Source organism: Juglans regia, chromosome 14, assembly GCF_001411555.2.
Source record: "Juglans regia cultivar Chandler chromosome 14, Walnut 2.0, whole genome shotgun sequence".
Lineage (NCBI taxonomy): Eukaryota > Viridiplantae > Streptophyta > Magnoliopsida > Fagales > Juglandaceae > Juglans > Juglans regia.
This window is the reverse complement of record NC_049914.1, coordinates 23,482,946-23,509,643: the sequence shown is the minus strand read 5'-3', so window position 1 is coordinate 23,509,643 and position 26,698 is coordinate 23,482,946. Positions and strand designations below refer to the sequence as shown.

At 34.6% G+C, this 26,698-nt stretch overlaps 2 protein-coding genes across 2 annotated transcripts; both read right to left on the bottom strand.

The window, feature by feature from the left end:
* Positions 1–519: 519 nt before the first annotated feature.
* LOC109000560 lies at positions 520–12,547 on the bottom strand. Its single transcript, XM_035685610.1, has 9 exons — positions 12,464–12,547; positions 11,205–11,273; positions 10,542–10,766; positions 8,362–8,431; positions 8,043–8,260; positions 7,526–7,948; positions 7,314–7,438; positions 6,384–7,177; positions 520–4,772 (listed from the first exon to the last, which is right to left on the bottom strand). Exons 3-9 carry the CDS (start codon positions 10,563–10,565, stop codon positions 520–522), a joined length of 5,907 nt encoding a protein of 1,968 aa, XP_035541503.1. The 5' UTR covers positions 10,566–10,766; positions 11,205–11,273; positions 12,464–12,547.
* A 3,774-nt stretch (positions 12,548–16,321) lies between these two features.
* LOC118344577 lies at positions 16,322–18,988 on the bottom strand. The gene has a single exon (XM_035685609.1). The coding sequence runs from the start codon at positions 18,986–18,988 to the stop codon at positions 16,322–16,324; it is 2,667 nt and encodes an 888-aa protein (XP_035541502.1).
* Between the last annotated feature and the right edge of the window lie 7,710 nt (positions 18,989–26,698).

Sequence of the window (26,698 nt, the reverse complement as noted above, 5' to 3'; positions counted from 1 at the left end):
ATGTGCTACATGCAAATGGCGATGTGTGTGGATGATGGGAAATAGAGAAATAACTCACTTCGAGGGTGAGGACCTCCGGAAGATAAAGAGAGAGAAGGGAATAACAAATTCATTCACGTTTTGCATAAAAACAGAAAGTGCGTACACTGTCCTCTATATAGGACTGACCACTACTGCACGTCAACCCTTAACAGAATAATATTCTTCTTCCAGATACCCACTACAGGACACAACAAACAAACGGCATAAAGGAAATAACAGAAATAGAAATAAGGGCTTAAACTAAGTAGCATGGGCTGACTGGCCCATTGGACTGACTCATAAGTAACATAGAATAAGGCCTCACGGCCTGCACTGCGCGACTAAGCCCATCGATGGAAGCCGCACTTCTTCAATTACCCAATTCCGTCCAAAACGACATCGCACTCCATAGCCCTAAATCCTTTCCCGAAGCTTCTCTTCATCTTTGCACTTCATCCTTTCGTCTCTGTACTTCGGTGTGTGACAAGAGCCCCCTTCTCAAATCACCTTGCCCACAAGGTGAGGATAAGCTCCCTTCAGCCACTCGTATGATTCCCAAGTGGCATCATCTTCGCTCTGTCCCTGCCACTGCACCAAGTGCTCGGTGATGGGTATGTTATGCCTCGGCTTGCGAAACCACTTGCTGATTATCTTCTCCGGCTCGGGCTTCAACACTCCTACGGCATCCGTGGGTGGCAGCTCTTCAAGAGGTATGTTTCTCTGTCCTAATTTCTTCTTGAGTTGGGATATGTGAAAAACTGGATGGATTGTTGCTGTTGGTGGAAGTTTCAATTTATATGCTACTGAACCGACCCTTTGTATGACCTTGTATGGCCCATAAAACCTAGGGGCAAGCTTCAAATGCTTTCGATTGACCACTGATAGCTGTCGGTAGGGTTGTAGACGAAGATAAACCCACTCTCCTTCTTCAAAGTTTTGATCTTTCCTCTTAAGATCCGCATATTTTTTCATGCGGTCTTGAGCCTTCTTGAGGTTGTGCTTAAGGATCTCCAGCATTTCCTCTCTGCTCTTCAAGGTTTCCTCCACTGCCTCAACTTTAGCTGTACCTGGCGTGTAGTTGAGTAACCTGGGGGGAGAATATCCGTATAAAGCCTGAAATGGTGTAGTCTTTGTGGATGAGTGCTGAGTGGTGTTGTACCACCATTCGGCTAAGGGAATCCACGTGGACCAATCTTTGGGTCTGTCACCCGAGAAGCACCTCAGATAGTTTTCAACACATTTGTTCACTGCCTCACTCTGCCCATCTGATTGGGGATGATAGGCAGTGCTAAAAGCAAGTTGCACCCCTTGGATCTTGAATAGCTCCCTCCAAAATTGCCCTGTGAAGGTGCTGTCCCGATCGGAAACTATGGAATTAGGCATTCCATGCAACTTGAAAATGTGTTTAGTAAATAGCTGGGCCACAGTTTTTGCAGAAAAAGGATGGCTCATTGGTATAAAATGCCCATATTTAGTTAACCTGTCCACCACAACCCAAATGCAACTAAATCCATGGGAAGAGGGCAACCCTTCAATAAAGTCCATGGAAATTTGTGTCCATGGCTGGTAGGGAATGGGGAGTGGTTGCAGCAAGCCACTTGGCTTAGACTGGTCTGCCTTAACTTTCTGACAAGTGTCACAGTCTCTAATAAATCTTTTTACATCAGCCTTCATCCCTGTCCACTTGAAATCCCTTCTCAATCTATGAAGGGTTTTATCATAACCCGAATGGCCCCCAACTGGGCTATCATGCAGTAGCTGTAATAACCTTTTCTTCAGCTCATCAACATCAGCAACCACTACCCTCTGTTTATAGAGCAAGACTCCATCCCTCATAGTATAGGCAGATTGTAATTCCCCTTGCTGGAATTTATTTAATAACTCTTGCATATTTGGGTCTTGAGCATATGCATTTTTTATGTCTTCCCACCACTCAAAGGTAGGTAGAGAAATAACTGTTAAAACTGCCCCTTCAGCACTTTCTTCCACCTCAGCCCTTCTAGACAAGGCATCGGCCACCTTGTTGTCTTGTGCTTTCTTGTACTCCACTACCAGGTCATAGCCTAACAACTTAGTAATCCATTTATGCTGCATTGGAGTCCCAATCTTCTGCTCTAACAAATGCTTTAAACTCTGATGATCTGTTTTCACCACAAAGGGGTGGCCTAGTAAATAAGGACTCCATTTCTGAACTGCCATCACCAAGGCATAGAGCTCCTTTTCATATGTGGACATCGACAAACTCCTTCCTTTGAGAGACTGACTGTAAAATGCTATAGGCTTTTGTTTTTGCATAAGGACAGCCCCTACAGCAGTTCCTGACGCGTCACACTCCACTACAAATGGTAATGTAAAATCTGGCAAGGCTAAAACAGGGGGTTGAGTCACTGCCCTTTTTAATTCCTCAAAGGCCTTTCTAGCTTCCTCGGTCCAAATAAACTGATTCTTTTTAAGTAACTGGGTTAAAGGGGCTGCAATGCTTCCGTAACCCTTAATGAATCTTCTATAATACCCGGTTAATCCCAAAAAACCCCTAAGTGACTTGAGGGTCGTGGGAAAAGGCCAACTCTTCATTGCTGCCAATTTTTCTGGATCTGTCCTTACACCCTCAACAGAAATTAAATGACCCAAATAAGATACTTCTTCAGTAGCAAATCTGCATTTTGAAAGCTTAGCCAACAAACAATGTTTTCTCAAAAGCTCCAAAGTTACCCTTAAGTGCTGCACATGCTCTTCCACCGTCTTGCTATAGACCAAAATGTCATCGAAAAACACTAGGATAAACTTTCTAAGGTATGGTCTGAATATATCATTCATTAGACTTTGGAAAGTTGAAGGGGCATTGGTTAGCCCAAACGGCATCACTAAAAACTCATAATGCCCTTCATGGGTCCGAAAGGCTGTTTTGTGAATATCATTTGGTTTGACTCTTATTTGGTGATACCCCGACCTTAGATCCAGTTTAGAAAACATCCTAGACCCACTGAGTTCATCTAATAACTCCTCCACCACGGGAATGGGATATTTATCCTTCACCGTTACTTTGTTCAAAGCCCTATAGTCCACACACATTCTCCATGACCCATCGGCTTTTCTTACAAGTAAAACAGGAGATGAATAGGGGCTGTGGCTTGGTCTTATCACTCCTGAAGTTAATAGTTCTCTCACAATTTTTTCAATTTCATCCTTTTGGAAATAAGGGTAACGGTATGGTCTTACTGAGATTGGGTTGGTGTTTGGGTTTAGGGTGATGGAATGGTCATGACTTCTTTGTGGGGGTAACCCTTTCGGGTCTCCAAACACATCCTCATAGTGTCCTAACAGTTTCTGCACCAATGGGGGCAACTCACTTGCTGACTTCTCACTGGACACTTCTACTAACTGTAGTAACAGTCCCTTTTTTTCCAATTTATTATTCATATTCAAATTTCCCTCTTCAATTAAGTTGGAAGCCCACAAACCCTGTAATGCTACTGCTCTACCCTCTTGCTGAAACTTCATGGATAAATCTTTAAAGTTCCATAGAATGGTTCCCAACTCCCTCAACCATTGAACCCCTAACACCATATCACAGCCTGCTAACACTAAGACAAATGCATCAATAAGGAAAACATTGCCTTGTAACTTCACTCTCAGGTCAGAACACCCCCCTTCACTACTAACTTGTTCCCCATTCGCCACTCTAACTCTCACCTTTTCGACTAGATTGACAGGAATATTCCCCTTTTTAATAACCGAGGGATCCACAAAGTTGTGGGTGCTCCCCAAGTCTATTAAAACTACTAGTTCCTGATTCCCTATCTTCCCTCTAATTCTCATAGTTTTTGGACTAATGGACCCAATAATTGCATGTAAAGAAATTTCAGGTTGATTGGGATTATCCACAAAATCCAAAACCTCTTCATTTACCAACTCTATCTTCTCTTCCTCTATTACAACATCTTCCTCCTCCACTTCTTCCATCAAAAATAATTTGGGTCGTTGGCATTTGTGACCCGGATTCCACTTGGAATCACAATAATAACATAAACCCTTATCCCTCCTTTCTTTCATTTGGTGAGGTTTAATTTTCTGCACTGAAACAATGGCTTTTTGGCTAGAGGGGTTACTGTTTGGGTTATGGTTGTGTTTTTGGATGGATTGGTGGTTGTTGGGGCTGTTTTTCAGGATGCCTGACTCATGATAACCCCCAGACCGAAACTGTTTTTTGTACACAGACACACTCTCTTCTTGTAATTTTGCAAGACTATAAGCACTTAGCAAATCTTTGGGATTAAACATACGCACTTGTAGTCTAATTTCATCTTTTAAACCACTGAGAAAACAACTTAACTTATACCCTTCCGACAAACCCCTCAATCTATTAGATAACCCTTTAAAGCTGGCTTTATATTCTTCAACAGTGCCCATTTGTTTGAGCCTTGTCAAAGCTTCCATAGGATCATCATAAGATGATGGCCCGAATCTAGTTAATAAGGCCTTAGTGAAATCCTCCCACTCCCTTATTTCACCAGACTCCTCAAGGTCTTGAAACCAAACTAAAGCTTGACCATCCATGTGAAAGGATGCAAGTCTTAGTCTATGTTGAGGTAGGGTATTGTAATAAGTGAAATAGTGGTTTACCTTGTACAACCAACCACTTGGACCCTCACCATGAAAAAAAGGAAAATCAATCCGTACCTGTCTAGGATAATTATCTCTGTTTTGATCCACATGCTCCTCTCTATACTCTTGGTTGTTCGAAGATTCCCCTCTACCATAGTTGCTGTTTTTCTTTTGCAGTTCTACTGTCAGAGCTGTCAACTGCTGCATCACCGAATCTGATTGCTTCTTGAGGGCCAGCATTTCGGTTTCTAAGGTCTTCATTTGTGAATCAGTGGATTTCTTCAAAGCTGTGAGGCCATCCTGGAGTTGGTTCAGCCTTGTTTCTTCAGCCATGATTGGACACTCGGGAACCTGTCTCTGATACCAAGATTGTAACACCCCTGTATTTGTATTTCTTCTTTTGTATTTGAGACTGTAAAACATGTGCTACATGCAAATGGCGATGTGTGTGGATGATGGGAAATAGAGAAATAACTCACTTCGAGGGTGAGGACCTCCGGAAGATAAAGAGAGAGAAGGGAATAACAAATTCATTCACGTTTTGCATAAAAACAGAAAGTGCGTACACTGTCCTCTATATAGGACTGACCACTACTGCACGTCAACCCTTAACAGAATAATATTCTTCTTCCAGATACCCACTACAGGACACAACAAACAAACGGCATAAAGGAAATAACAGAAATAGAAATAAGGGCTTAAACTAAGTAGCATGGGCTGACTGGCCCATTGGACTGACTCATAAGTAACATAGAATAAGGCCTCACGGCCTGCACTGCGCGACTAAGCCCATCGATGGAAGCCGCACTTCTTCAATTACCCAATTCCGTCCAAAACGACATCGCACTCCATAGCCCTAAATCCTTTCCCGAAGCTTCTCTTCATCTTTGCACTTCATCCTTTCGTCTCTGTACTTCGGTGTGTGACAAACTAATGCTTGTAAAATTGCATGCTGACCAGACTTGTAAATAGCAAGATCCATTGGAGTTTAAAGTGGAAGAGAAAAGCGTAAAGTCGGCCACACTACCTTCATTATTGCTCAATTGAATCTCTCGAAAAGTAATAAATATTCAGTACTTACTATTATCAAACTCACTTAACGTGTATACCTCTCTTCTACTTTAGAGTTCAGAAAACAATTCTAATAAATCCAAATCCGTTACATTCTTCCCAAAATCCTACGATATGGCCTGTTTCACGAGTCATTTTTGAGCTGTGTCGTATGCTCTCAATGCTGGACGTTAATTTCTTTGAGAGATCATCTGATGTAATTTGTGGAAAGAATCTGTATTTATCATGATCACTATCTTGTTTTGCAAGACTTTGGCTCATAAATGATTTGCGTAAAGCTAATTAGAAGGTGTCATTCTTCTTTCCTGTTAGGGACCGAGTTGTTCATCATGAGTAGTGCTGAATTTCTAGACCATGTACCTATGGATAAGAAACAAAGAGTGCACATGATTTGTAACAGTCCAACTCAATTTTACCTTTTTTTTTTTTTTTTTTTTTATGAAGATTGAATGAAAGTTTGGGGGAGTCGATATGACAAGTGATTTATGGAATGCCAAAACATTACTCAATTCTCACATTATTATATCATTCTTTCCTTAAAAGATCACAATCCATTGTATTATTAAACAAAGGAATTCAAATACTTATATTCTGGTTCTCTGTGTTGCAATTGCCACCAAATTCTTCTTCCCTGAATCATTTATCTCCATTCTGTGTCTTAGACTTGATCCCAAACTCTGCAGTACTGTCTTCCTTGTATTTGTACCATGAAGCACAATAAAGATAGATTGCAAGGTTGAGGGCGCTAAGGATAGCCAGGAACCAGTAAAAAAGATCCAAGTTGTTATCATTCAAGTTGTTTCCATGTAGCCACCCTTGTTTACTTGGAGTAATCTTTTTGGTGATTGAGTTAATGAGGTCCACAAATATACTGCTCAAGAAGTAGCCAAATGATAGGGATAAAAAGGTGAAGGAAGTAGATAGCGATCTCATTCCTGAGGGAGCTTCCTTGTAGAAAAACTCCATCAATCCCACAATTGTGAACATGTCTGCAATTCCAAAAATGCCATATTGGAAGGAAAGCCAGAACAGACTTAAGGGCTGTAATGGGTTTTTGTGGGCATGGTTCCTTCTCTTCACTTCAACTATGGCGGCTACTGCCATTGAAATAATAGAGAGAACAAGCCCCACTCCAACACGTTGAAGCTGCGTAATGCCTGATGGATGGCCGGTGATCTTCCGAGCAAAAGGGACCACGAGGAACTCGTAGATGGGTATGAGGAGGGACATGAAGAAGAGTGGTATCACTGGTATTGATGATGTTGGGAACTTGAATGAGCAAATATAGGGATCCATGAAGTAGCCTTGGTGCACTGAGAATGTTTGCAACTGTGCCATGCATGTGTTCATTATGATTGTACTTCCAATAATGGGCAGCATTCTTGTTAATATCTTGACTTCTTCAACTTGGGTAACTGTGCAGGCTTTCCATGGCTTTGGAGTCATGCCTTCGAGAAGAATAGCAGCTTTATCGAGCGACCTGATTCATTAAAAGCAGACTTATAGCAACTGTACACTGGAGTTGGAAGATGCCAAGAAGAGAGAATCTAAAAAATTGTGCCACACAATGATGCACTACCAGCTGTTACATTGCTGAGTAAAGTTTACACCATTACCTGAATTGGCTTGTATGTGAAATTTTTTCTTCAGATGGATCTCTATCTTCATCATCGATCTCGTACAGTTCATCTGGACTAGTTGGTATTGACAACCTTCTGTTTCTAATTGCAACCACTATAACCTGAAGCAGAAACACGAATCATTCCTTAATAATAGCTACAAATCTAAGTAGATAAAGTTCAGAGAGAGAGAGAGAGAGAGTAGCAACTTGTGCAATCTTCACTATAGGGCTGCTTCCCAAGGGTTGGAAACAGTAGAAGGGATTCCCAATGGCAAGAAAGATGAATCCAACAACAGCAGTGACAGTGCCAATGAGGAAACCCCAGTACCAATCTCTGTTCATGCTAACCCACACAACGACTGTAACTCCAACCATGGATCCAATCGTTGTACTGAGTAAGTACCAATTAAAATAGCTTGCAAGAAGCTTCTCTCCTTTCTGGTCCTTGCGATCAAACTGGTCGGCACCAAGTGCTGGAAGAGACCCCTTAACTCCACCAGAACCAACTGCTAATAGACAAAGGGAGGCATAGAACATGGCTGCTTTACCACCTTTGACACAACTTGACTTGCCACAAGGATCAGGATGCAGGCTTTTATCGTAAGCTTGAATAGTAACCATTATTAAACCCTGCAAGTTAAAGTGGTAGTTTGAAATAGTAAGGTGAAATTTGCCCCCAATAGAAACATGGATATGTAGTTGGGCTTTTGACATTGAATCTTACCAGTACTTCGAATGCTCCAAATGTCAGACACGTTTGTAGTCGATTTAAGAAAGTGTCTGAAATGAAGCCTCCCAAGAGTGAGAGAAGCCAAACTGAACCCATGAAGTTCGTAAGAGTATTTGAAGAAGCAGATAGATCAAAGTGCATCACAATCTTAAAATACAGAACCATGGTCACCATGTTAGCTACAAATCCTATATTCTCAAAGGTCCCCAACACTGCAAATCAGAAAATTAGTATGACTTAACCACGAACTCTAGCTTTGCATGCATTGCTTACTTTAACATTAAAAAAAAAAAAAATACAGGGATGTTCTTACCAAAAACAAACATGCAAGCCAGGAATCCACCTTTTCCCTTGCCCCGTGGGCTGATGAGCATATCCACTTCCTTGTTATTCTGCAAGTAAAATATGAGAAGCAACAATCAGCAAGAGACACAGAGAGACAAAGGTATGGAGATGAGAAAGCATAGTAGTACAGTGCTTACCATGATTTAGAGCTTAGGAGAGCAGTAAGAGTTGCCAATAGCTTAGGAAGATTCAAATAACTGTGAAGTGGAAGTGGCTCTGAGTATAAAATTGCGGGAGTGATATGTATAGTGTGTCATGTCCACTACACACCAACCTGCTAGACTTATCATGGAATTTTAGAAGTTGTTCTTTCTAAATAATCCAAAAACTCTCTTATTCCCTGCTTTGTACTTCTAGCCGCTACCTCTCTCCTCTGTGCCGGAGGAATATTCATTTTTCTTAAATTTTTTTATACTTCCCCTCAAAATGCTGGACAATTATTAGTACCACAAATTGGATTCAGACAATCTGACTATTATTCTTACTTTTGGAAGTCTACCTTCAGTTTAACATTATAATAAACGTTGCCACTCTATTTGATAAGTACAACCAATGGCATCTCTTAGTAAGGAGAGTAATAGCTTCTTGAGCAGGATTTTCTAAACCCTCAAAAAGAAAATTAATCACAAATTAATAGAATTTTCCTTAGTTCATATGTTTCTTATACATGCCTTGAGGAAAACTTTGACCAATCTCTCTGATCTTCAAGGCTAGAAGGCTTTTTTTTTTTTTTGGCTTATTTTCACGTACCAAACGACCAGAAAATTGAACTCGGAATAGAATCTCTGCATTAGTAAAATCAAAACCCACAAGAGAATACTGAGGCAGTAGTACTCTACGAATATGTCTGGTGTATTAAACTTGCTCAAGCTCATTTAGCAATTTAGGACTGCAAATTGCAACTTAAGTTCAAAAAGTTCTTCAAACACAGAAATTAAAGATAAAGTTCGACCTTTTTTTTTTTTTTTTGATTGATAAAGTTCAACCTATTTTTAAGATGTCATAATTCTAACAGAAACTATTAGGCCTTATTTGTTTTTACAACTCTTCTCAACTCATCTCATTTAATCTAATCATTACAATTTTCTCAAATTTCCATATAAAATAAAATAAGTAATTCAATTTTTTTAAATCTCAAAATAAAAGTAATATTAAAAAATATATTCTAATAATATTTTATTTAATTTTTAACTTTAATCTCAACTATCATCTCATCTGCGAAAACAAACGAGACCTTAAAAGTACAAGCTTATCCTGGATACAAAAATAAAAAAATTACAGGCACAATAATTATACAAATCACGAAAACCTTTTCATAGAAACAATTGACAAAGGAGTCACATGTAATATGGTTATTCGCCGATGGATGCTACCAATGCACCAAATTCACATGTGTCGTCCGGCGTTATTTTCAAGAACTTACATTACTCAAATCTTGAATGCTCTCAAAGCCTCAAAACACTAGGTTTAAGACAAAAAGGTTTAAAAATTCCAGGTCTAAAATTACAAGAATTAGAATACCATTACAAGAAAGAAAGATTAATGCAAATGAATGGGGTCTTCCCCATACTCAGCTTCACTGGACCCTCCATGATCGGTTCTGATGTTGGCAACTCCTTCCTCATTCACCTTAACCTTAGCCCCACAGCAGCCCTTTCTATCGTGTGCCTTGAACTCAGCAGCTTTTCCACACCTGCCCCCATCATTTTTACCAAGCTCCAGCCTCCTCTCTAAGAACTCAGAATTCTCCTTCCAGATCTCTCCATTAGCATAAACCTCTTTCTTCCATATTGGAACTGATGCCTTGATTTCATCAATTACATACTTACAAGCGGCCAATGCATCAATTCGATGAACTGATGAGATTGCAATGAAGACGCTTGTTTCTCCTACTGGAACTGGGCCCAGGCGGTGAGAAACTGCAATGGAGTGGAGATTCCAGGAGGATCTAGCGGATGAGCAAATGGATTTAAGGCATCGAATTGCCATGGGTACATACGCCTCGTATCTCAGCTCCAAGACTGTTTTGCCATCAAAAGAGTCGCGTGTTGTGCCGGAAAAGGTTGCTATGGCACCAGCTTGCGGAGCACTTACATAGTTTATGTATTTGGCAAGGTCGATTGGATTATGCTCTTCCAAGATTTCAACCAGAGTCTTCTCCTCACAGGCCATCGTTTTGGCTACTGTTGTACTTATCCTGAGCTCCGAACAATTATGCAACTTTTGGTGATTTCTTGTTTTATAATATATTATAAAACTGCCTATGTTTCACATGGAGTACTAGAAGTAAAGTATATAGTTCCCCAGTCCAAACCCTAGACGGAATCATTCTCAGCCACAATGTTGCATAGAAGAGTCAATAAAAACCTTCCCCTGTAAAGTTAGGATGTTAGATATGAACTAAGCAACAAAATCTTTCAATATAGAAGAAAAGTAAAATGTTATTTTTCATCTTAGATTTTGTAATCCTTAATCACACATGTTGTGTGACACATTTTTTTTTATTGGTACTGGGTGTCCGATAAAAAAGTCTTGACTAATCCCAAGGGTGCACAAGCCCTAGGAATTTCCCGCATGTGCACCTCAGGTAATTCAAGGAGAAGCAGAAATATAAAACTACTTAAAATGTGCCACATCAGCAAGTGTGATTTGAGAATGACAAATTATAAGATGAAGAATAACATCGTTCAAAAGCTTCAGTGACATCACTACAACTGATTCTTTGGCTCTTGAAAATTGGGACTTTGGGAGAGGCAGTTTCCAGAAAACTGAAAGATAACAGAAATCATAGTTGATAGCACTTAAACTGACATTTAGACATAATCAGATGAATTCCTAAATGAAAACGACCTCACTTCAAAACTGTATCTTGGCGAAGCTCTGTACAAAAGACAGGAAAACTTTTAGTTCAGCTCAAACACATTCTCTTTTCTCAAACATGTTCTCTTTTATAAGGGCTCACCACATAATATGTGAAAGGGTAAAATCATCTACTCCATCAAATTGCTCAATTGAAGGGAGAAATAAAAACCTTGCACATATGCAGTGGATAGGAAAGAGTTTTAAATATAATAATCTGATATGAACCCACTAGGTAGAACTCACCCTTGAAAACTAGCTTATAAGGGAAGGGTGCCTAGGGGCTTATAAACCATCAACCAATCGCATACTTAGTCGATGTGGGATCGTAACATAATCCCACTTGGGGTGTTGATTTACATTCAGAAAACGAACTTTGCCAACATAAAATTTTAGCAGGCCTAGTCACTGAAGCCAACATGTTAAACACTGAAGAGACAGATTATCATATTTCACAAGTGAGCAACAGAGATGATGAGTGTATTCTTGGCAAGTTAACCAGACACAAGTCTAGATAGGGCCCCAATCAAAGCTTTTTCTTGAACAAAAATACAGAAAATGTTCCCTAGAGGCAAGTATGAAGTATGGCCACGCTATTGAAAAAAATCCATTCATTCAACTACACATTATATTTTGCATACAAATTTGAAAATGGCAAATACTAAATGATAAAGGTTTATATATATAGATATTTTTAGAAAAAATATGCCTTTTACCCACCACAAATTACCGCTCCTTTTCATTTTACACCAAAACTACCGGTATGTTTCACTCTGTACCCTCAATTCAAATTTAACTGTTAAAATCTTTTTTTTAATATATGTAGGAATAAGGCCTGAAAAAACCATAGAGTTGTTGAGCCATTCCTAATTGCTTCGCCTATGTCTTCTCCAACAACTCAAATGTCTGAAAACTCTCAATAAGGTATATCTGAGATTATCAAGAGTTTCGGCTACATAAAGCTACGTGCGTCAAGAACCATCAGTCATCAGTGTATGCGGTTTCAAAGAAAACGTCAAGATCATTACTCAGACTGCTTTCAAAAACTAAACAAAATTACTGAACTTAAGAAACATTAAAAAAAAATCAACAAAAAACGTAAAATAGAGACCCTTTCACGAAACTAACAGACATCGAACAAATATCTGACGGCCAAAAGATTTTAGCATTCAAAATAAAGGAAAAATTATAATAATCAAAAGTTCCAGTACCTGTAGTTTAGGAATAATGGGGTTTTGTTCGAATCCTCAAAAAGTCCGCGACTTTCATCTGGTCGGCCGATATAAACATGGAAACTTCTAACTTTATGAAGTTATGAAAAAAATCTTTCCAACCTCACACTTCATATTTTACGTTATTTTTTATTTTTATTATTTTTTTCTTTTATCAAATATTTAATATATAAATAATAAATAGAAAATTTAAAATAATTTTTAAAAAAAAATTTTAAAAAATTTTAAAAATTTTAAAAATTGAAAAAAATATGGAGTAAAATAGAAATTGTGTAACAAAACTCTATGAAAAATAGATCCCACCCACTCGTACGGTACACGACAAAAATGAAATACACATGATTTTTTATAATATTTTAAACAGTAATATTTTAAAAGAAAAGGTATTTTATAAAATATCTTATAAAATTAATATTATTTTATAAAAATATTCTTATTTAATAAAAATATGGTTATTTTATAATATATATTATGACATATATTATGAAATGAGTTGTGTGGGTATCGTATGTCTTGGGTTCAAGTAGCCGTAAACTCGTAATACACATATAAATGTACTAGCAGTGGATCTACGTGCGATGCACGTTTGCCTTGTGTTAGATTATTCTAAAATATAAATATTTAGTGTAGAAGAAGAGAAATTAATGATAAGGTCTATGAAGATAACATAATTAATTGTTTAAGCAAATTATAATTGTTTAAAGTCTCTGATAATAGATTTAGACAGACTATATGTTTAAGCAAGTCAGGAAAGTGAATATTACATAATTGTTTTTTTGGTACTAAAAGTAAAGTCTGAAACAACTAAATATTACATAAAGTAAAGTCTGAAACGACTAAATATTACATAATTGTTTTTTTTGGTACTAAAAGTAAAGTTTGAAACAACTGAATATTACATAATGGATTCAAAGTGGTGTGTTCTCCTCATTCACAGCATTGTTCTCCTCATTCGCAGCATTTATGGAGAGAACGTTGAAGTTTTTGTGACGTTGTTTTTGGAGTTGATCTAAATTTGCACCCAATTGTATGATCCATTTTTTTGTTGAACATAATTTTGCAATATTTTGATATACGGTAAATGTTCCTGTATGGTGAATAAATTTAATGTAAAATATATTTTTAATAACTTCCTATTTGAATATCTAAAATTAAATGTTTTTAAAATATAAATTGGAATTTGAATAAGTTGGTTACCTCTCCTGTATGTTCCATTAGTTCGATTGCTGTGCAACCTAGAGCTTCTTCTGCGATTTTACCGAACATGACAGCTCCTAGTCGTCCATTACCATCGTCAACTTCGATGTAAGCTCGACAGCTATATAAACAAACTATATTTTTTAGTCTGAATGATTAAGCAATAATTTAAATATAATATAAAATTGATTAAAGGAACATTTACGACGTAAAATATGAATATAAGATGTATACCGTGGTTGTGCATTACTCATGTATTTGCAATGATAACATTGAAATTTTTCATTTTGTTCATATCCAGTCCCCTTTTTACATCCAATGCAGGACATGTAGAAGAATATTTGATGGAGATCAACCACACAAATAGTTGCTTTAATCCAAAATTTTGCTTTCTGCATTAATTTTGCAACAGATATATATTTTTAGTGGTTGTAAATAATATGTAGTCTTAAGATAAGGTTAGAAATGTACCGTCATCGGCTGTAATGATTTAAGAAAACCAGCAAGATCATCAAGCTTAATTATGTCTTTCATGTCAACATTTGATGTCGATGCTGATGCTGATGCCGTTGTGTGATGTAGATTTTTTTCGACGATTTCTTCAAGCAGTGCATGGTTTAGCATTATCCTAAATATTTTTAGAATAATTTAAAATGAATGAGAGAAATAATGGAGGAAAATATATAGTAGGTACAAATTGTATATGTATATAATAAAGTAAGAAATAATTATCATTGACATAATGGAGTTGCAGCAGGGATGACAGGATTTAAGGTAAATACACTTGTTGGTTGAGACGAAAGAGAGAGACCTATATTATAAAAAAAAGATATTTGTTAGTAGATAATAACATTCTATTTTTAATAAATGTTGATATTATAAGTTGTGTGATATACCATTGTATGAACCAACTTTTATACGTGTTGCGAGTAGAGTTGGCTTAGCTTCAATAATATCAGAGATTGTTCGGCATTCACCATCCACAAATCGACTCCACATAGTCAACCATATGGGCATTAGGCTGTAAATTTTAAGAGAAAATATTTAAAAGTGTAGCATGATGAAATAGTATTGAAAATAAGTTAATTAAAGAATTTATTAATATCACATATATAGTTGAGAAATCTTTTTTACCTCTGGTCGATAACATATATTTCTTGAATTTTTGTTGGCCCATGTTTTGAGGTAATTTCTCTAGGAGGTTTCATGTATATTGCGATCGCCAGAATAGCTGTCCAATTATGTTAAAAAAAAAAATTGTGAAAACTGAATAAGAGTATCAAGATGTACGTTAAATATATCGATGTGATATTTACCTATTTCAGTTCCAGTGTCTTTGTACTCATGCAGATTGGTGAATGGGATAATATCATATTCTGGTGGTTGTAATTCCACTTCGTTATCTTGAATGTTTTCGATGATTGTTCTTGAATTTAAGATCCACTGGTATTCATGCGCTTCAATTCTATGCCTGGGATCTAAAGGCTTAACATAAGCATTACTGATGTAGTAAGACCGGAAGATGTGCAACATGTCATTACGTAGGTCTATATCTTTGCCGAAAATTGTTGCTTGTAGTCGGTTGCCCTGCATAATATTGTATAAATGAATAGTTATTTCTATTCTATTGATTGTAAAATAGTATTTATTAAATATATATAAGATTTAATCTGAGAATATAGTTAGAATGAATCTATGTTGTAAGGGGAAAACATATTTATTTTGGATATATCATGTGAAGGAATATAATATAAATATTAAGTATATTTTTGCAAGAATGATAATGATATCAATGTGTTACCTCAGGGTCTATCAATGTCAGATTTTGATATTTTGTCGGTGAATGTTGTGCAGTACGTTTGGGAGATTTGTCTGACACAATCATCTTGATGCTCCAATTTCTTGTACTTGGAGTAATGTCTTTGATTGATGTATAGATAGTCCGCATGTTGAAGCCTACTTATAAATGAAGAGAAAAAAAATATTAGTTTAAACAATTGAATTTAAATAAGACAATTTCAATAATAGAAAAACAGGAAGTTCTGAAAATTACATAATGGAAAAACAAATTGTATTTAATTGAGAGGTATATATTGAAATTTGATTACTTACAGAAGTTTATGATGGATATGCTAGTGTTAGTAATTCTTTATAAACAATATTATTTGTTTCAGCTTCTTCACAATCTTGAGTTGATACTGGTCTTATAAGAACTTTTACTGAAGCAGAAGTCTTGGCTCTTGATAGTGCTACATAGAGTTGGCCATGACAAAATACAGGTTGAGGCAAGTATACACCAACAAAATCTAATGTCTGTCCTTGTGCTTTATTTATTGTCATTGCAAAACTTAATCTGATAGGAAATTGTGTTCTTTTGAATGGAAAACCACTATTGTCATCTGCATTTGGCAAGAAAGGAATTCTTGGTATGAAAACTCTTTTTCCGGTGTGGTGACCAACTGCAATTTCAGCATCAATGATATTTCGTTCAAAGTTGCGACAAATAAGACGTGTTCCATTGCATAAACCTTCTGAAGGATTGACATTTCTGAGTAACATGATGGGACAATTTTTTTTTAATAACAGCTCATGAGGTGGAAGTCCATTTGGTGTCAATGTATTTAAAAAATCCTCCATCATTCATTGTTCTGATGTATCAATCGTTTCATCGAAGCTATAGTATTGTGTAACTGTACCAGGAAATCTTTGAATAAGTATTGTATTTATCTCATCGACAGAGTTGTTCTTTGGTGTCAAGATAGCTCGATTTGTCATTTCGGATAAATTTTCTGAATAGCTGCCAATATCTTGGAAGACTGCATCGATCAGATCATCTAAAGACTCCACATCATTTCTGTAAGGAATGAGCATTTCATTGTGAATTTTGATCTTATTCTCAATTGTGATTGGTGTTGTTCCATTTCCGACCTGAAGTAAATAATTTGAGAAATTTAGATCGAATCTTGCTCGCATATTCTCACTCAACCTAATCTTAGTTAAAGTAGACCACAAATATGACGATGCTAAACTGGCATTAACTTCTTCTTGTCTTGTGCCTTTCCGAATCACAGGTAAGACTTGACGAAAATCTCCACCGAATACGATAATTTTTCCACCAAATGGTAATCTTGAATCAGTTATGTCTTGTAACATTTTATCCAATGCTTGCATACATTCTTTTCTAGACATAGGTGCTTCATCCCATATGATTAGCTTTGCAAGACGTAACAATTTGGCAAGAGCACTTTGTTTGCTTACACAACAAGTACTATTTTTGTCAAGATCTAATGGAATTTTGAAGCGTGAATGGGCTGTTCGACCTCCAGGTAAAATAGATGCAGCAACACCAGACGATGCAGTTGCAAGAGCAATTAAGTTTCTTGATCTTACTGTAGCGAGAAGTGCTTTATATAAGAATGTTTTCCCTGTTCCGCCCGGACCATCAATGAAAAATGCAGCAGATTCATTTAGAAGGACTTTCTGCAAAATTGATTCATATGCGTGTTGTTGTTCAGAATTAAGACTCATCGAAGCCATAAGATCTTCTTCTGGTATCAAAACTGCAAATTCATCATTTATTTCTCTAGCTTCAGTTTCGTTCTGATCAAAAGAGACATCATGTTCTATTAAATGAAACATGTTTATGTCTTTTCCCATCGATTCAAGTGTAGAAGAGATGCTTCGTAAGACTTTTGTCCTAATATCTGCTGATGTTGCAACACTTGTTTGGAAATCACTTGACATATCTTGTTCAAAATATTCCCAAAGTTCTCTAGGATTTGTTGGATTACAGTATACTAAAATTGTTGCAAATAGCCGTCTTAAACTGTGTGGTATTTGGTATAAGGAAGCCTCTTGCATACAATCTTGCAAACTGGTATCTCTTTGTAACAAACCATGTAATGTAGCAGCTTCACGAAAGGTTGGTGCAGTGACATTGCCAACTGTTTTGATGCGGTCAAATGATAAAGGGCCTCTTATATGATTTAACAATATCCGTAAGTAATACCTTTCACCTTCGAATGGACTTGCTGTAACAATGCAGCCTATAACAGTTTTCTTCTTTCTTGGAGTCCATATTTTGTGTTGCTGGTTCCAAACAAAAGCTTCAGGAAATTCTTTGTACAGTAGTTTTCGTGCATTTTCATTAGTTTGATTTGTTGAAAAGAATTCAGTCAACATTGATTTTGCCGTAAAATCGGATATCAGAACATTGTTAAGGTTGTCATGTGCATGAAAAGCTACCAGATGTTGATCTTCAAGATGTAGATGTAAACTGTAAACTGATGGATACATTTCATTAAGAATAAAACCATATATTCTCCACATAGCTTCTGGTGGAGCAATCCATCTGGCTGATTGAAATTGTTGGATTTCATCTATATCTTGGATGTTTTGTCCAGGAATCAAGTTGAAAGCAACACGATCATGACCTTTATAAATGTACTTATAAAGGTATTTGACTGCTTTGATTGTTGAGCAAATTTCTACATTCAAGTGACAATCAAATTTTGCGAGGAGATATGGATTATGTGGAACAACCCAACGGTTATCTAAATCTTTATCTCTGACTTTGACAGTCATTCCATTATCACAACGTTTGTACTGTGGGAAACAATCGATTCCAACGGTTGTGTTAGGTACAAAACCTTTTGGAAAGTGGTTTTTACAACTGTCATTTGCTTTCATACACACATTGTTCGGATTCAGTACTCCACAGGGGCCATGCATCATATGTCTTTTTACTGTCTTGTGCAAATGTAGATTTCTTTCTCTGTCAGGTATTTCTGCTGATACAATTTCATCAAAAGATTCTGGAGTATAGATTTTCCAATCTCTTTGTAGTATGATCAAGAAATGTGCATGTGGTAGTCCTCTTTTTTGATGTTCAATGACGTATACGTATGATGAAACTTTCCCAAATATCTCCCGTTTGAATAATTCATCCTTCAGTTCTTCTAATTTTGCTCTAAAGATACGTGCAATCAAATCAGGACGATTTTGTGCTTCTTCTTGTGGACCCAATTCATCTAAGATTTCTTTCCAACTTGGGTTGCATGTCATGGTTAAAAAGATGTCCGGTTTTCCAAAGCGTTGGACTAAAGCCATTGCTTCCATATATCTCTTACGCATATCTCTTGGACCTCCAATAAAAGAAGAAGGCAGAATGATGCGTTTACCAACTTTAGAAGCATTGCTTTGTCCAATTGATAGACTGTCAACTATTCCTTGATATACTTCAGATCGAATCTCTTGTTGCTTATTACGAAAATAATCCAATCTTGACGTCTCAATTTTTACGTACATATCAACAACAAACTGCTGCAGTAAACGGCCCGAGAATAGTAAAATAGATTTTGTATTTTTCCTAATTTGAAGTTTGTAGCAATAGTACTCGCGACATGAGACAACCTGTTATTTTCTGTTTTTTTTCAGCACTGTAAGATAATAAATTTAATAAATTAGAAATGTAACATTGTTATATTAGAACAATTAAAAGTTAAAAGAAGAATTATTATTTTAACCTTCTTGTTCCTTTATAAGCAGTTGTTCTGCTGATATTGATTGTTGAGGGTCGACTGATGCTCTTGTTACTTGTTGTGGTAGTCTATCACCTTTCTTTATTCTTAATATTCCTTGGTGCCAACCAGTATCACCAAAAGGAAATAACAATGGATACTGCAGTGGATCATAACAGCCAAAATAGTATTGGACTATATGACTTCCACCTGCATGATTGAATACCACAATATTTCGTCCTTTCAAATGTTCTGAATCATCATCTTCAATCCAAATAACTGCTACTTGAGAAGCTGACGGAGTGTTAAAAACACGCTGATCCAAACCCACATCTGATCTGATATGAATTTTGTGATTTTCCAAATTGGGCAGATCTCCAAGAGTTCGAAAGAATGTTGAGTATGGATTAACATGAAGAATATCCATAAGTTGAGCAACAGTTGATGAATCCAATCTTCCAATGTCATAAACACGATTGTCCAATTCATGTTCGGTATCATAAAAATATAATTGTAGATATGAAGGATGTCCATCCAAAGGAATCAAATCATTAATGTAATGATAGATTTGACCTTGAGCTCGAAATGTGTAAATACCTTTGTTCCTTCTACACAAATCTCTATCAAATTTAACTCCAAATGATGTGAAAGCAAATTTGTTATTGTATGTGCGAACATACGTAAGAAAGTTGGTTGATTCAACTGTGTTAGAAGTAAACAAATGGTAAAGTTGTTCTGGAACATCATTTGTAGTTAAAGAGATTGTTCCATCGGCACAACAAAAACCTTTTGTTTCATGTTGAAATCTTTTTGCTTCACAAAATTTACAGAATGGTACTGATGGTAAGAGAGTTGCCTCAAATGGCACTGTTTGTAATATTTTCCTATGACCAGCTGATTGTTGATGTTGATTTCCTATGGAGGAAAGATGAATCATAAAAATGAGGTAAATGTTTAAAGTTGCTATAGTTTCAAATGGTGGTATCATTGAATGAAGTTGTATATAAGAAAGGAAAAGAAGGAAAAGAAATACGATTTAATTTTATACATCTTTCTTACCCCGAAATAGAGATTTTGTTGATGTAATTTCAACTGTGTTTATTTCCTGATAGAGTGCTCCAGAACTACCAATATTAGAACTATATTTGAACTGTTCAACGGAGGATATATCACTGGTTCCAGCTTCGGCACGAAAAGTGCGTTGTCTTTTTGTACAATATGGCCTGACTTCTTCATTATTGTGTATGGATTCTATATGATCTCCCAATACATTTGTTTCATCATCAACGATTGGTTGGGAGAAAAATTGTTCTTCATGTTGAGTAGTATCATTCGTAGAATTCCTTTGTTGTAGATATTTTTCTTTCTTTTTTTGTCGTATATGTTCTCTTTCTTCTAAAGAAAGAGCCTCATATAAATTGTTTATCTTAGGATGTTTTGTAGTACCTTGGGAATCATTTTAAACAAGAATCAAAGTTATAAGAATATCAAAGAATTAATTAATCATATAATGATAAATTTATACTAATTTATTAATATAAGCTTACCACTTTTCATTTATACATGGAATGAAATAATTCTTGTCGATAACTGGATAAAGAAGAAACTCATAATGATGTAAATTGGAAAACTTTTTTAATCTAAGTATGTATTCCAACAGAATAAAACAACCTATTGAAAAAGATATATTTATAACATCGTTGGTTACCTTGGTAGTCTTGAAAAAAGACTAAAAAAACTAAGTCAACTCAGCAAATTTAACGAAGCTGTAAAAAAGAGATAATGAAAATTAGAAATAAACAACCAATAGATATAGAAATTATATAATTGTTATAGCATGAATTGCAGATGAAAGAAATAGAAATAAAAAACTTACAATTTAATTAAATATTTAAACAAATAAAAGGAAACAACAAATTTTGAAATTCATGAAAATGTTATATTTTGTTTGCAAGTTTTTATATATATTTCTTGTCTATGGTTAAAACTGTAAATATTGATGTAAGTATTTACATATAGAACTAAATTTGTCGGTAGAATTTCTTGTCTCAAGTTTATATATATAAAAACTTTCATTAATACCACCACTAAATTTTCATTTTTTAAAATCTAATAATTATTTAATCAGAAAGTATATCTCTATTATTTACAAACTTTATTATTAATATTCAAAAAATTTTTATTTCATTTTGTTCTTGAAGAAATACAAGTTTGTGCACAATATTATTTTTATTGAATCTGTACTCTATTTTATCAAATTATTTAAATAAATTTTGGATTTTTTAAAATTTCAATATTTTACTAATTGATTATGTATTTATGAAATTATTCAAATAAATTTTGGATTTTTTAAAATTTCAATATTTTACTAATTGATTATGTATAATTATATGGGTAAAACTGTAAATATTAATGTAAGTATTTACATATAGAACTAAATTTGTCGGTAGAATTTTATGAGTAATTTTATAACAATTTTTAAATTTTAATTCAAATATAAATAGTAAAAGGAAAACAAATTGTTTAGTAATAAAATAATAGCAGAAGAGGTATGATTAAAAAAATATAATTTGAAAATATTTCAATTTTATAATAATTTTTATTCAACTGTTATATTTCATTTTTTAAAATCTAATAATTATTTAATCGGAAAGTACATCTCTATTATTTACAAACTTTATTATTAATATTCATAAAATGTTTATTTCATTTTGTTCTTGAAGCATATTTTAAAATACAAGTTGTAAAATTCAATCATAATATTCAATGACCCAAGGAGCATTGAAAAAATTCAGAATATTTTATTTTTATATTATTCTCACATTTTTCATTATTAAAGTAAATCTCTTTTATTTTGAAAATTCTAAAGATATTATAATGATAGAAAATCATTTAGATAAAAAGATTTTAGTTAATTAAAAATATTATAAGATTTAAATTATATTAAAAACTCTAATTATTTACATGATTTTAATTTTTTAAAATATTTAATAAAATTCTATCATTTATTTTACTGTTTAGAACTATTTATTACTGTAATTGTTTATTATTATTCATGAGTAATGTTCAGTACTGTTTATTATTGTATCACATACTATAGGACTGTTAATTACTATTTATACTGGTTAGTAGTATTTATTATAAAAAAATCTTCATTACCTTCTAACACTCTACACTCCATATTATTTTTAATTTTTATTATTTTTTTATCAAATATTTATTATATGTATAATATTTATTATAAAATTTTTATTTCATTTTGTTCTTGAAGCATATTTTAAAATATAAGTTTATGCACAATATTGATTTTATTGAATGTATACTCTATTTTATCAAATTATTTAATTAAATTTTTGATTTTTAAAAATTTTAATATTGTACTAATTGATTATGTATAATTATATGGGTAAAACTGTAAATATTGATGTAAGTATTTACATATAGAAGTAAATTTGTCGGTAGAATTTTATGAGTAATTTTATAACAATTTTTAAATTTTTTTTTTCTATAAACATGCATATGTAACTAATAAGATATAACATTTAAATATGTTGGAATAACATTTAATTTGAAATTATAATTTAATACAGCTCAAAGTTCAAACAGAATAAATATTGAATAAATGATATTAAATAAATAATTTAAAAGATTCTAAAATCAGAGAAGCAAAATAAACTATTTCAGTTATCAGTTCACAGTATGAAACTAAAAAGTTAAAAGATCCATACTTTTGATATTTTTATATGAGCAGCTAGTTGTTGAGATATTTTGTTTCCACTTTCAATTTCATGGAGCTCAACCTATATAAAAAATTCAACAATATAAAATTCTAGTAAGAACAAAAGTAGAGTTGTAAAAAAAAAAAAAAAAAATTTACTATTATTTAATATTTTCAGATGGAAAATTGTAAATAATATAAATAGTTAATAATTCATTTGATTTCGAAAACATTTTATTTTGAAAACAGTTTCTCTCTCTCCTACGCGATTCCGGAGCTCGGCTCCTCTCCTCCAGCGAAGCCCGTTGCCGGCGAGCGCCGGCCATCATCACCGCCTACACCGGCGTGTTCCCCTCACGCCGATGAGCATCCCCGGCACCACCAATGTTTGCCACGCGCAGCCATGCTTCTCCTCCGTGGAAAGAGAACCGAAATGGGTTTCTCCTATTTTTGTGGTTTTCTGCCGCCGTACGCGGCCACCGAAGGGCACGACCACCACCGAGGAGTCCCCCTCAAGGTGGCGATCATCCCACCCACCTTCGAAGGCCGCCACGCGCAGCCCTCCGTCTCCCCCACGGAAACCGAACGAAAATGGGTTTCACCCATTTGTTTCATCTCGCGCCGCCGTACGTCGCCACCGAAGCTCACGGCCACCACCGAGGAGTTCCCCTCAAGGCGGCGACCATCACACCCACCTTCGGAGTCCCCCACGCGCAGCCCTTCGTCTCCCTCCGTCTCCCCCACTCAAAGGCACACGGACAAACAGAAAAATATATTCGAGAACCAGAAAAGAGAAAAACAAAGTTAGAGGTGAAATAGAAGTGAACGGCGTACCAACGGCGAGAAGAAATCTCAGGAGCACGGGAAAATTTTTTCTTCGAGTTGAGTTTGGGAATTGTTCTGTAAATGTGAATTGTGTGGAGATTAGATGAGATATTTCATCTCTTATATGTGAATATTAGATATTTTATATAAGGATTAGATATTTTTAGTCTGTAAATGGTGCTAACCGAACGAAGAGGAAGAGGAAGGGAAACACTGAAATTCGAACTGAATTTCAAAAGGGAACGAGAAAAGCCAACGGGAAAAAAAAAACGGTGCCACTGTTCACTACTGTTCATCTTTATACGTGCTTTTAAGATAAGGAAGATATACACATGAATAGTAATGTCCAGTCAAGACTCAGCTCAATAGTTAAAAGATAAGCTCGATTTAACTCAAATAAAACTTGTTTAAAATGTTCAAACTCAATTCGAACAGGACATTCTAATATCCAAAATCGAGAATCGATTAAGGGCTTGATTGGGTTTGTGTTAAAAGTTTTAAGAAATATTTAAATAACTTTAAAAATTTTTTAATAGAAAAATGAAAAATAAGATTGTTTGAATGTTACACATTAAAATACTTTTCAATCTCAAATAAGTTAAAAAATACGCTTGAGAAAAAATATATTAGTTTAAACTATTTTACTACTATTAACAAATCATTTTACTACTATTAATCTCTCAAACTCTCATTTCATCATTTTACCGCCCGAGCATTGATATTGAACTTATCAAATTAGTTCAATCTTTAAAATTTAATGAATTCATGTTTAAAATCACTGCATTGGATTTACCAAACACTAAAATCTGAAACTTTTAGTTACAGTACATTCCAATTCATCTTCAAATTTAAAAACTCATTATTCACACTCTATAACTATTATTTTATTTACTTAAATTATTGTTTCCTAATTTTGAGCCACAATATATTTAAGTTGGAAACAATAATTTAAGTATAAAATTAAATTATTAATTAACATATAATTAGTGTAGTTGTAAAATATGAAAAAATAAATAAATTAAAAATATTATTATTAAAAAAATAATATTATATTATTATTTTGATTAATCCAATTGCTAAACTAATGTGGGGTTATGGATATGGAGGTTTTGAATTTATGGACAATATGTAATTTTCATCAAATTTTAAAGATAAAAATGATGAATCCAATACTAATGCTCTTAGTAATCGTGTCTTTTTTTTTTTTTTTTTTGTTTACAAACAGCCTATTTAATAATATAATTGAGTCGAATAAGAGTTTCCTATCGAATAGTATTATTTATTTACAGCCCAAATTTTATATAATACTATTAAATATGAAGTAAAAATATATATTAAAATATGTGCATTAACATATAAGAAGTGCTAACTTGACAATATAACATAAAGCATAATTATAAGTACAAATTATACCGTTGTATTAGAATACTTTTGATATTTAACTAATAACTCAAGAAAAACTGCAATTATTATTAGTTAAAATTTATTATATCATTTATTATATATTATTTTTCAAATTAAGAAAATAAAAAACTTAAAATAAATTCTAGCCTGAATCTATTATATATAGCTAAGTATTAAGTAGGTTACAACTTAGGGGTGAGTTTGGTTGCCAAACTCATCTCAACTCATCATTACAACTTTTTCAAATTTCAATACAAAATATAATAAACAATTCAACTTTTTCAAATTTTAAAATAATAATAATATTAAAAAATAATATTCTAACAATATTTTATCATCTCAACTCAACTCAACTCAACATCCAAACACAACCGAAGTCAAGCTCGAGCTGGATTTTCTAGCCTGAATCTTATACAAGTCGAACTCGTGCCAGGTTTTAAGATATTTAAACCGTGTTTGGAGAGTCTCAATTCGCCCGAACTCGACTCGAATATAGTAGTCGCATTGGAAAGTGGAAAGGGAGTTTTGGACATAGTTAGAGTTGTTACATTTATGATTTGGCATCCACAGGCTTCCAAGCAAAACGCCTCTAACAACTGCAGCAAAAACATTCTCACCTCGCTACTCCCACACTCAATCTTGCAACCCATTTTACCTTAATACTCTGGTGTAATATAGGGCCAAGCTCCGATTCTAATGGATTTAGAATCCATAATTCCGATTCCGATTATATATTGTATTGGATTCAGCTTCGGCTCTGGTCGATCCTCCGGCTTGATCAGAGTAAGAGTCGAAGGTGTTTTCAGAATTAGTTCATCTCAAAAATGAGTTCAAATATAGGCTTCCAAAATTTGTTAGCTGCGGTTCAAGTTTGATGAGTTAAAAACATCAAAATAACTAACTTGTGTACGACCTTCTATATCTGCTAAGTAATAATTCATAAAAGAGTCGTACCATGCAAAAATACCATACAGAACGAAGAAAGCTCTAACTAGATGAAAAAAGCATTAGTGTTTGAATAGAGAGGACACCCCATTACCCAAAAGTCTCATGTGCATTCAAGAGAATCTCCAAAGAATAGGCACTTTTTAAGAGAATCTCTAAAGGAAATATGATGCTACTATTGTTGCATCCTAATATGAGCCTCGTTTGTATAAACAGCTTATCTCAACCCATCTCAACTCATCTCAACTCACCTCACTACTATTCATTACTATTTAGCAACTTTAACTCACAAATCTTACTACTATTCACAACTCATCTTACTACTATTCATAACTTATCTCAACTCATCTTCGAATCCAAACGACACCTAATCTTCCAAGTATTGTGAGTTGAGAGAAGAAAATGTGAAACTCTATGCTTCCAAAGTTGTATATTAAACAAATAAATGCCTCAGACCACTCCAAATAATCCACATCAACCGAATTCACATGATAATATACTAAGATCGACTCAGCCAATGAACAATGATTGTCTAAATGGGATGGCATGAAAGGAAAATGTAAATACCCTTAACAGTGAACTATGATACCGATGCATACATGGAAA

Bases quoted from the DNA above. Each gene is read 5' to 3' on its own strand.
- LOC109000560 (XM_035685610.1), bottom strand. From the start codon at position 10,565: ATGGCCTGTGAGGAGAAGACTCTG. The intron at 7,439-7,525 runs GTTGCTACTCTC...TTTCTGCTTCAG, and splicing joins CTATAGTGAAGATTGCACAA to GTTATAGTGGTTGCAATTAG. The intron at 4,773-6,383 runs GTACTGCAGAGT...ACTATGGTAGAG, and splicing joins GTACAAATACAAGGAAGACA to GGGAATCTTCGAACAACCAA.
- LOC118344577 (XM_035685609.1), bottom strand. From the start codon at position 18,988: ATGTACGTAAAAATTGAGACGTCAAGATTGGATTATTTTCGTAATAAG.